This window comes from Mustela nivalis, assembly GCF_964662115.1.
Source record: "Mustela nivalis genome assembly, chromosome: 7".
In the NCBI taxonomy this organism is placed as follows: Eukaryota; Metazoa; Chordata; class Mammalia; order Carnivora; family Mustelidae; genus Mustela; species Mustela nivalis.
In genome coordinates, this window is record NC_139026.1 from 6,783,909 (window position 1) to 6,794,369 (window position 10,461).

At 52.5% G+C, this 10,461-nt stretch overlaps 1 protein-coding gene across 1 annotated transcript; it reads left to right on the plus strand.

The window, feature by feature from the left end:
• Nucleotides 1-277: 277 nt before the first annotated feature.
• TOB2 (transducer of ERBB2, 2) lies at nucleotides 278-10,461 on the plus strand. The gene is made up of 2 exons (XM_082740027.1): nucleotides 278-415; nucleotides 6,548-10,461. The coding sequence occupies exon 2, from the start codon at nucleotides 6,647-6,649 to the stop codon at nucleotides 7,655-7,657; it is 1,011 nt and encodes a 336-aa protein (XP_082596153.1). The 5' UTR covers nucleotides 278-415; nucleotides 6,548-6,646; the 3' UTR covers nucleotides 7,658-10,461.

Here is a 10,461-nt window from a genome sequence, read left to right on the forward strand (position 1 = left end):
CGCAGGGTTGCTAAGGGTGAAACTTTTCATTGACTTTGCTCACTTCGGGCCGGGGCGCGGGAAGGTGCGGGTCGTCGCCGGAGAGAAGCGAGTGGTTTGGGCGACGCGGGGCCAGAAGGGCAGGACCGCCCGCGACACGAGCCGCCCTCCGGTCCGACATCCCCGCGCCGTCGCCGCCGGCCGGCCCGCCCGCCCGCCTTCCGTCCCCTCTCCACCGAGCCTGACCTCCAAAAAGCTGAAAGAATTAGAATTGAGAGTCATAGCCCCAAACTCCCTCACTTGCCCCCCAACCCTCAACGAAGAAAAGGACCCATCAGCCTCCTGCCCAGCAGCGCCCAGAAAGGAAGAGCGACGTCCGCCCCGCGCCCAGGACCACCCTGGAGGGAGAAGCCGCCCAGCCACCGCGGAGACCCGAGTGAGTGAGCGGGGGGCGTGCGGGCGGCGGGGACCCCTGAGACGCCTTCTCCCACCCCCGTCCCACTCCCGCTCTTTGCTTTGCTGCACGTTGCTGTCGTGCCCCCACCCCGAGGACTGGCTAACACTTTCCTTTCCCCTTCCATCGCCCCTATAGAACACCCCCCTTCCCCGGTGCTCCTCTCCGCTCGGTGTTCTGAGTGTGGCCCCCTCCTGGGTGGGGTGCATTTCCTCCCCTCTCCGCCCCCCTCGTATCGTAGAGACTCGCTAGATTTTTTCTTGTACCACCTTCAAAAGATAACTTCCATCACCACGAAATAAATCAGAGGAAGGAAGGGGATCCAGGCCTTGTTTTTTGCTTCTTTTCCCGTGTGCTGGGAAGGGGGTGGTGATAATTAATAGGGCTTATTTCTGGCCCTGTGGAGCTGAGAGATAGAAGGTAGACATCCTCTTTTGGACCGGTCAGTGGTGACTGTCCTCCGGCGGCTGAACCAGAATTTACCGTTTTGGCTTTAGTGTTTTAAGGGAAAACTGTGCGGGGGGCGGGGGAAAGTGCCTTTACAGCAATACCAGTGAGTGGATTCTGGTTGATCCCGGGGAGATGCCTGGGAGGAAGAGCCCTACTTCCAAGCTCGTTCTCGTCCTGCCCAGAGGATGGACTGTGCCCTTGACCAGAGAGGGAGGGGAGGAAGGAGCAGAAGGAGGAGGGGCAGCTGGCTGGCCTTTTCCCATCCCGCAGAGGAACCAGAACACTACACAGCCGGCTTCAGCTGGGGCCAGCGGAGGGGGTCTCGGGTGCCTTGCTCAGTGTCTAACATTTCTTCTTCTCCTTCCTATCCACCCTCCCTTGGGAGTGACCCCCTCATCCTTGATTTTCCAGCAGAAAAATACTCCTATTGCTTTCTTGGGCGCCTGTCCCCATCCCCCTCTTAAGCAGTGGGGGAAAGAAGCTTGTGTGGGAGGAAGGATTAGGGAGGTTTAACACCGTGTAGGGGAGCTTTGCCGAGGATCTGGTAAGTCTGGTCATAGAGCAGGCCTTGCAATGGGAGGAGACTCACAAACAATTTCAAGAATTAGAATATGTGGTTCGGGTGTCAGAGGCACAGTTTTTCCTTCCCTCGCCGGAACCTTTTCCCATTTCCCTAGCTGGGTCTAGTTACTTGGACTTGGATTAGAAGAGGGGTGAGGCTTGGGCCCTGCTGGCTTTGGGCCTTCTGATTTTTGGCCCGGCCCCTCTCCGCAGCTTAACTGGGAATTTCTTTGGCCGAGAGGAGTGAAGAACTGGGTTTAGTTCCTGCCTTTTCTGGCTGTCGGGGTGCTGGAGCTGAGCCCGCCGGGCATTAAGTGAAAAGGCTTTTTTCCTCTTTGAATTCACCGTCCCTACAGCAACTCCAGCCGGAGACCACCCAGCCCAAGGAATACAGATTAAGCGGCAGGGGCGGGGTGGGAATGGGGGGCGGTGGTGTGACCTTTATCTGTCCCAGCCCACCGTGTTCACCCAGAAAAAACTCATTAGATGGAGATCCTTAATTGAACAGTCAAGGGAGGCTGTGAAAGGGGGGAGGGGGCAGTTCTGCCTTTCTTGAGACCAAGACATGAATACGGTGGGGTGGTACAATTCGGGGAGTAGGCCTTATGGGTAAATTTATATAAAATGTATTAGGCGGTGGGCGGAGGGGGGGCGTCCACCACAGCGCGCATGTGCATCGGAAACTTTTCCTCGGTCCTTCGGACCTCGGCCAGCTCCCCTTACCAGGCATGCGTAATTCGCTGGCTAAACCTTCGCAAAGCGCGCAGGGAAGTGTAGTTTGCAGAGAAAGTAGGTCACTTGCTTCGATTTGAGCCTGAGGTGTCGGAAAACTACAGTTCCCAGCGTGCAGAGCGTGCCTTCGCTGCCGGCCTACGTTGGAGTTCAATGAAGTCTTCCTGGCTTCACAGGAATCGAGTGAAGCCAGAAAGGGCCTTCTTAGTCAGAAGAGTTGGGCCTGCCTGGTCCATGTTTGAGGGACGTGGTCGAGGCTTGCAGGGTGTTGCGGTCCGTCCGCACAAGTCCTGGAAGGCCGTCAAGCGTACCCGCTGGTGTGGGTCTCTGCCTCTGACACTGGCGGGGTGGGGCCTGGTGCTCCCACCTGGTTCTCACTCCCTGGGATCCGGTTTGCGACACCTGGTGGCCTTGTCAAAATTAAGGACCCCTTCACCCGACTCCTCTTGCCGGACTCATTTGATTCTGATAGTGCTTGGTTGTAGAATCATTGGATGTTAAGACTTGAGGTGCCTGGATATTTTTATAGGAATACATGGTTTGGGACCCGAGGAGTTCCCTCACCATTATCCCTCCTTCCCCCCCCCCTTTTTTTTAAGATTTTATTTATTTATTTGTCAGAGAGAGAGCGAGCAAGAGCGAGCACCGGCAGACAGAGTGGAAGGCAGAGTCTGAGGGAGAAGCAGGCTCCCTGCGGAGCAAGGAGCCCGATGTGGGACTCGATCCCAGGACACTGGGATCATGACCTAAGCCGAAGACAGCTGCTTAACCAACTGAGCCACCCAGGCGTCCCTCCTTTTCCCCTTTAAAACACTGATTTTCTTCTTTAAAAACCTTCCTTCGCATTTTTGTCATAAGCTCTTTCTGGAAACTCCATTACCATATCATTGACTGCAGCAACCACCTTTCTTACCCCATTTTTGTCCTTCTCTTAAGCACTCTTGAAAACACAAGTCAGCACAAGGGATCTGAATTCCACATTAATTTTGCTGTTGGGAATAAAAAGTGAAGGAGTATTGGATTCTAATGAAATTGGACAGAACTGACCTTTGCAACTTTTTGATACATTAACAAAAGGTAGATGTTGCTGTTGTTAAACACTTTCCTGTCTTTGATGTGTTTTGGGGGCGGGGGTTGTTTGGTTCCTCTTGTTCTTGTTTTTACTTTTTGCCACCTTTCTGGCCTTTTGCACCTGAGCCAGGGTTGGAGAAGATCTTAGAGTTCTCTCTTCCCTCTTAACTTGAATTTATTTCTTATTTGTACTGAAGAGTAGTTACTACTAAGCTTTCTAATCTTACCACATTCTATGAATATTTTATATATGAGTGTAGAATTTGTCCACAACCTTAAAAAAAAAAAAAAAAGATGAACAAACTCATCCGAGTGGTCACTCCTATCTTTAGTTAAAGACAAGACAGCACCAGTCCTTTAATCCTCTGTTCCATAAGCTTCTTGAAGTCAAAATTAGAGCCTGAGCTGATAGAGCAGAAAATCTCATTCTGGTTGTCCAGCATTTTTGAAAGGTTCCACCCCACAGCCATCTGGCCGGGCCTGTTCTCCAATTAAAGAGGCAAAGATGGCATTATATGCTTCCTTATTTGTGTGGCAGCATCACTGAGGTAGAAATTGGTGTGCAGCCTTGGTTGCTTATGCTGCAGAAAATGGTTAGCTAGGCAGGGCTGATGACAGTGGTTCTATTGTATTTTGGGGTGGGAGGCTTATTTCCCAATGACTTTGGCCTGCATTTTAAAATGCTCCCGTTTTGAAAAGGAAAAAAAAAAAAAAAAAAAAGGAGAGAGGGAAACAAGCCCTAAGAGACTTAATGATAAGAGAAGAAACTGAGGGTTGACGGTGGGGGGTGGGCTAGATGGGTGATGAGGAGGAAGGAGGGCACCTGTGGTGGTGAGCACTGGGTATTGTATGTAAGTGATGAGCCACCGAATTCTACTCCAGAAACCAATACTGCACTGTATGTTAACTAAGGAAAACCTAATTTAAAAAAAATAGATAAATAAAAATGCTTCCATTTGAGGCTGAACACTTCAGGGGAGGTTGGCTGGTAAGGCATGTACACAGCAAAGGTTGAGGAGGCCTAGAAAGGTATAGGAGCCCCTTAGTGTGAGTGATATACCAAGAGGCCATGTGGTGCTTTGGGAAGTGTCATGTCATATTTAAGTCCGTTTTACTTTTCAAAAACACTTTGAGGGGCGTCTGGGTGGCTCAGTGGGTTGGGCCGCTGCCTTCGGCTCGGGTCATGATCTCAGGGTCCTGGGATCGAGTCCCGCATCGGGCTCTCTGCTCAGCAGGGAGCCTGCTTCCCTCTCTCTCTCTCTGCCTGCCTCTCCATCTACTTGTGATTTCTCTCTGTCAAATAAATAAAATCTTAAAAAAAAAAAAAAAAAACACTTTGAAAACATTGTCTTTAACTCCAGGCCCATCTTGGGGAACCAGTGCCAACTTTCTTCACAACTTTTTCATCTCCTCCATGTTGGACACCTCCGGAGGGCTGCTGTGGCCCTTGTAGACTTCCTCTTGGGGGAGGCTTGTAGCCCTGGTGGCCAGCCTTGCATCTGGTGATGAACCCAATCCTTATAAACAGAAAGCCCCCTATCTTTACCATTTTTTTCTCTCTCTCTTTAAACCTTCTGGAATTGATCTGTGTTCATGGCCTCTCTGTTGAATCCCCATGTGACCCTCTGCTCAGACCTGAAATGAGGGTGGGGTCCTATGATACGCCATTCTTCTCTGATATTCACCCAAGAGAGCTTTGCCCAGGGATCCAGTCCTAACAGTACCCCTAGGAGCCATGGCCCCAGTCCAGAGAATTATAAGGAAATGAGCTGAGCCAGTACTCAAAAAAGGTACTCAAGACCCCCAAGCCTCAAATTAGCCCCTGAATACTCTGTGCAGGACCCAGAAGGGATTTTAATGAAAATCCAGCTCCAAATCTGTTACAGGACAGAAGAGGCCCTTGATGGATCATGAATTAGTCTTGTCTCTTCGCTGAGCTCAGCAGCACTTTCCCACCCGGAGGCCTGGGAGCAAATTCCGGCCCCGCTGACCCTTGAAGGGGGTCCTTCTCAGTCTTCCCACCGCATGACCCTGGAGCTGCCTTTTGGAGAAAGTGATCACTGGCTCTCAGGACTTTACAGATCATCTTCCTGAGACATGAGGCTGGCCCAGACCTCAGGAGTAAACCTTTTTGACCTCTGTGGGAGCCGGCTGTGAGAGAATCCCAAAATAACAATCTGAGTGTTTATCTTGGGCTGTCTCCTCTCCGGGGATCTCCAAACACTTGAGAAGTCTGATCTGGTGCCAAGGACAGGTGGTCAGACGGTCCCCAGGAGACTGAGTGGTGATGAGTCCCCAGCTGGAGGCTGTAGAGTGGTGGAAAATTTCTTCTCTTTGCCCCCTCATCACCTACCCCCTAGCCAAAAGCCAGAGAGTCCCTCAGGCCGCACCAGTGCTGCGCTTAAGGACTTTGCAGCCTACGGGGTCCTTGCCTCCGGTCCATTTCCTCGGTTTCCCTGAAACAGCCCCTGGTCAGCGGTCCCTTTTGGCCCACACCTCTGGTTGTAACAGGTCTTGACTTCTTGGGGATCGTGTTCTCCGTTCTCGAAGGCTGCCTGGAGGGAAATGCACCCTCTGGTCACACTGTGTTCTTACATCAGTTCTGCAAACCCAGAGTGAGCCAGAGAGCACAGAAGTGACGGGGCCCAGGATGACAGACTGGATGTGACAAGAGCCGGAGCCCCCAGTGAAAAGTTGGCAGTGCTGCTTCCTGTTCAGTGATCCATAGCCCTTTCCATTTAAGGAGAAAAACTAAGGACTTTGAACTTATATCTTGGCCTGTGACCATTCGAGATCACGACTTCACTAAGACATCATGAAGATTAGTTAGCAAGAGCTTCCCCTTCTCCAGCTGAATTAGGGTCTTGTTTTTTGTGTGTGTTTTGTTTTGTTTTTGCTTTTTTTTTTTTTTTTAATAGTAGTTGTATAGTGACTTGGATTCTCAAAACAGTGGAAACCACAGCATGCCTGTTTCTTTAGAATTCCTTACAAAACCATAGCTCATCTTATCAAGTGTCTTCTACATAGCAGGTTTGCTGCGAGCCAGTTCACATCCTTGAGCTAACTTACTCTTCATGGTAACCTTATGTCACTGATGAGATTAAGGCTCAGAAGAAAGTGGTGAGCCCTCAGCCACACAAGCAAGCCAGTCACTAGTGGAGCAGAAAAGGGGCCCTGAGTCTGCGTGATCTAAAGTTGGTGCTCTGCTATCCTTTGCCATGACCCCCCCCCTACCCCACTCCCAGCCCCGCCTGGCTTTCTGCACATCTACTCATAATGCCCTTTGTTCTCGGTTCACAGAGCTGTCTGGAGCCCGAGCCTGCCTACCTTCCATCACCTGCCACTGCCCTCGGCTTGCATACACGTGCCCGGAGCTGATCTGCCGCCTCGGAGGGGACCATGCAGCTAGAGATCAAAGTGGCCCTGAACTTTATCATCTCCTACTTGTACAACAAGCTGCCCCGGCGCCGGGCAGACCTGTTCGGGGAGGAGCTGGAGCGGCTCCTGAAAAAGAAATACGAAGGCCACTGGTACCCTGACAAGCCCCTGAAGGGCTCTGGCTTCCGCTGTGTTCACATCGGGGAGCTCGTGGACCCCGTGGTGGAGCTGGCGGCCCGGCGGAGTGGCCTGGCCGTGGAGGATGTGCGGGCCAACGTGCCCGAGGAGCTGAGTGTCTGGATTGACCCGTTCGAAGTGTCCTACCAGATCGGCGAGAAGGGGGCAGTGAAGGTGCTGTACCTGGATGACAGCGAGGGCTGTGTCGCCCCAGAGCTGGACAAGGAGTTCAAGAGCAGTTTCAACCCTGACGCGCAGGTCTTCGTGCCCATCGGCAGCCAGGACAGCTCCTTGTCCAACTCCCCGTCGCCGTCGCTTGGCCAGTCGCCCAGCCCCACCTTCATCCCTCGCTCTGCCCAGCCCATCACCTTCACCACCGCCTCCTTCGCGGCCACCAAGTTTGGCTCCACCAAGATGAAGAAGGGGGGAGGTGCCGCGGGCAGCGGGGGGGTGACGGGCGGTGGGGCCAGCGGCCCCCAGCCTCCCCAGCCGCAGCCCCGCCTGGCCCGCTCCCCCACCAGCAGCCTGCTGAAGCACAAGAGCCTGTCTCTGTCCCTGCACTCGCTAAACTTCATGGCGGCCACCCCGGGCCCTCAGTCCCAGCTCTCGCCCAATGCCAAGGAGTTCGTGTACAACGGCGGGGGCTCCCCTAGCCTCTTCTTCGATGGGGCCGACAGCGGGGCCAGCGGGGCCGGCTCGTGCAGCAGCAGCAGCTTCGACGTGGCGCAGGTGTTTGGGGGCGGTGCCAACAGCCTCTTCCTGGAGAAGACGCCCTTCGTGGAAGGCCTCAGCTACAACCTGAACACCATGCAGTATCCCAGCCAGCCCTTCCAGCCCGTCGTGCTGGCCAACTGACCGCCCGCGACCACGGAAAAGAGAAAGGAAAAGAAAGGCCAAAAAAAGAGGAAAAGAAAAATACACAGAAAGATTCCCAGTCTTCTCACTCTGGCTTCTAGGAAAAAAAAAAAAGATCCAGCCCAGGCATGGAGTGGGAGGGGCTCCTGAAGCAACCCCCTGCTGTCTCCCTGCCTGCCTCTGATTTATTTGGTTGGTTTGGGTTTTATATTTTTTCTTTTTCTTTTTCTTTTTTCTTTATTTCTTTTTTTTTTTTTTTTTTTTTTTTTTTACGTGTAGTTTTCTATATAACATCTTTAATTAGCGGCTTCCTGTGCTAAGAATGGTCCAGATGTGAATGCTGCTCCCCGCTCCCTCCCTCCCTCCCCTGCACACGCCTGGTTGAGGAATGGTGTGTCCACGCTCACAGGGAAGGAAGAGCCACAGCTGGGGCCTGACCCTGCCCGCAGCAGGGAGAGGTTGCCCTGTGTCACTGCCTCTGTCCCCCAGCTCTGCTTTCACTCAAAGCCATCCAACCTCAGCAGGCCTTCTGGGCCCTGCCACCCAAATAGGTCTGACCCCAGCCCCCCCCCCCCTTAGGCCTGAGCCACGGGGAGCTGCGGGCTGTCTACTGGACACCCTCCCGCTAGAGCGGAGTCTGTGGCTCCGGGGAGGGTAGCACTCTGTCTAGTGGAATTGCTTTCATCTCTGGCCTGTGGCCCTACACCACCGCCACCCCCACCCACCCCCCCCCCCCCGCCCAGACCCCCACTGTGGCCCTGGGAACTCAGCCGTTGACACTTGTGGCCTCTCCTGCAGCCCCTTCTTCCCTGGGCCTGAGGTTGTGGGGAAGGAGGTGGGGCAGGTGTGTGTGCGAGCGCGTGCGTGGTTTGCTGTCCTGTTTTAAAGGATTCCAAGCCATGTGAACCCCCCGCCCCCAACATGATTCCAGATTGTGGGACGTGCTTATTTATGTAGGAGGTTGGGGAACGGGCCGGGTGGGTTGTCAGTCCTTTTGTAGGGTGGGTCACGTGTTGGCTGAGCCTGAGACACTCCCAGGGGAAAATACTGCAGAAGGAACTGGTTTCCAGACTGCGGAGGGATCTGCACTTTTATTTTTGACCAAAAAAGGGGGGAGATGGCTGTGATGGGCTGAGGGAATACCAGCCTACCAGCCCCTGATGCCTAAGACAAGTCCCCGGACTCAGATCCTCCTGTTTCGTGACCTTTACCCAGGGTGGGAGTTTGGGGTCATCGCCTCAAGTGGGCAGTCCTGAGCCTTGAACTGAGACTTCTTAGTCCTTTGTTTGTAGATGTGATTTTAGTATGTTTCTGCCCCTGCCTGCGTGAGAACTTCTCGGTACCTCCTGCCCTCCCCGCACTGCCCGACCCGACCCCGCTGGGCCTCCTGCTGTGAGGAGCAGTCTCTATCGGACAGGCCCGCTTGGGCAGGTGGTTGGGCCATCGCAGGTGGCATGCGTGGCTTACGGGAGCGCAGCGGCTCCCATGTCTGCCAAGAGAGAAGTTTCTCCCACCTGACCCCCGTGAGCCAGCTTCCACGCATGCTGTGATGCTTTGGCTGGTGGGCCACGTGGCATCAGGGCCCTCCATCAACCAAAAAGTACCAAAGCCCTCGGCACCCCACCCCACCCTCCTCAGTGTCCCCAAGTGGGGCGACCGCCGTGGCAGTGGGTCCTGCCCAGACAGACACTGCCAGTCTCCTCCCCCTGCAATGGGCACCAGCTCTACCTCCCCCAGAGGGGCAACGCCCTGGCTCCTCAGCCCAGTATCCTCTGTCCCCTAGGTTTCTCAGGGGCCAGCCCAGTCCGGGCTTCCCTCTCCCTAGCCCTCCGCTCCCACACAGGTGACAGGCCCAGGCAGATGGCTGCTCTCTGGGAAAGGTTGGATGCTGCCTTATTTATGCCCTCTTCCGGCTCCCTTTCCCTTACACTCAAGGACACAGGTACCCACCACCCCTGGTCGGCTTGTTTCTCACCACATCTAGGGAGAGGGGACACCAACCCCTTAGTGTCTTTTGAAATACGAAGAAAAATGTATGTTCAGGAGCGTGACTCCCGTGCTGGACTCTTGGGCCCAGTTCAGTCTGTCTCGTCTCAAATCTAGGCATTTTTGCTTCAATTTTATTTTTTTTAAGGAAACAAAAACAAAAACCTGCACTAATTTACCTGGTTTCGTAGGAAAACTTTTTTTTTATTTTTTACATTTTTTGGTGTCCGTTTGTATTGAATAATTTGCTACATTTGTAAAATGTAAGAGGTATATATAATATATGTATATTTCTAACGTAAAAAAAAACGTAATTTTTTTCTTTTCAAGATTTTTTCTTAAAAAGAGGAGAGAAACAGATATTTTTTCAGGAAAAACAAACTTTAAAATAAAAAAAGAGGAGAATTAAACCTATTTCTCCCCTTTCCCTATCCTCTCTCTGTCTGCCCCTCTTTCCCAGGAACAAATCAAAAGGTGGACCGTCTTGTAAAGAATGTAAACTTTCAGTCCGGAATGATGTATTTTTCTCAATGCAGTGAGCTACAGATTCTCTAGTTTGACCCCTAGGGCTGGGAAGGAGGGCATTGAGGCAGCGTGGAGGGGAGCTGGGGGGAGCAGGGTCATGAACTTGTTTTCTTTAGTGAAGGAGGAATACAATCAGGCGTTTTGTATTCAGAATGTTGTGCAATATTTTGGAATGGGACATTGGTGTGTTTAGAGATTTAGTTTAAAAACAAAACAAAAAGATTGATCAAATCTGTACAGTTTATATTGTTCCAGATTTTTTTAAGTTTGTATTAAAAGCATGATATATAATA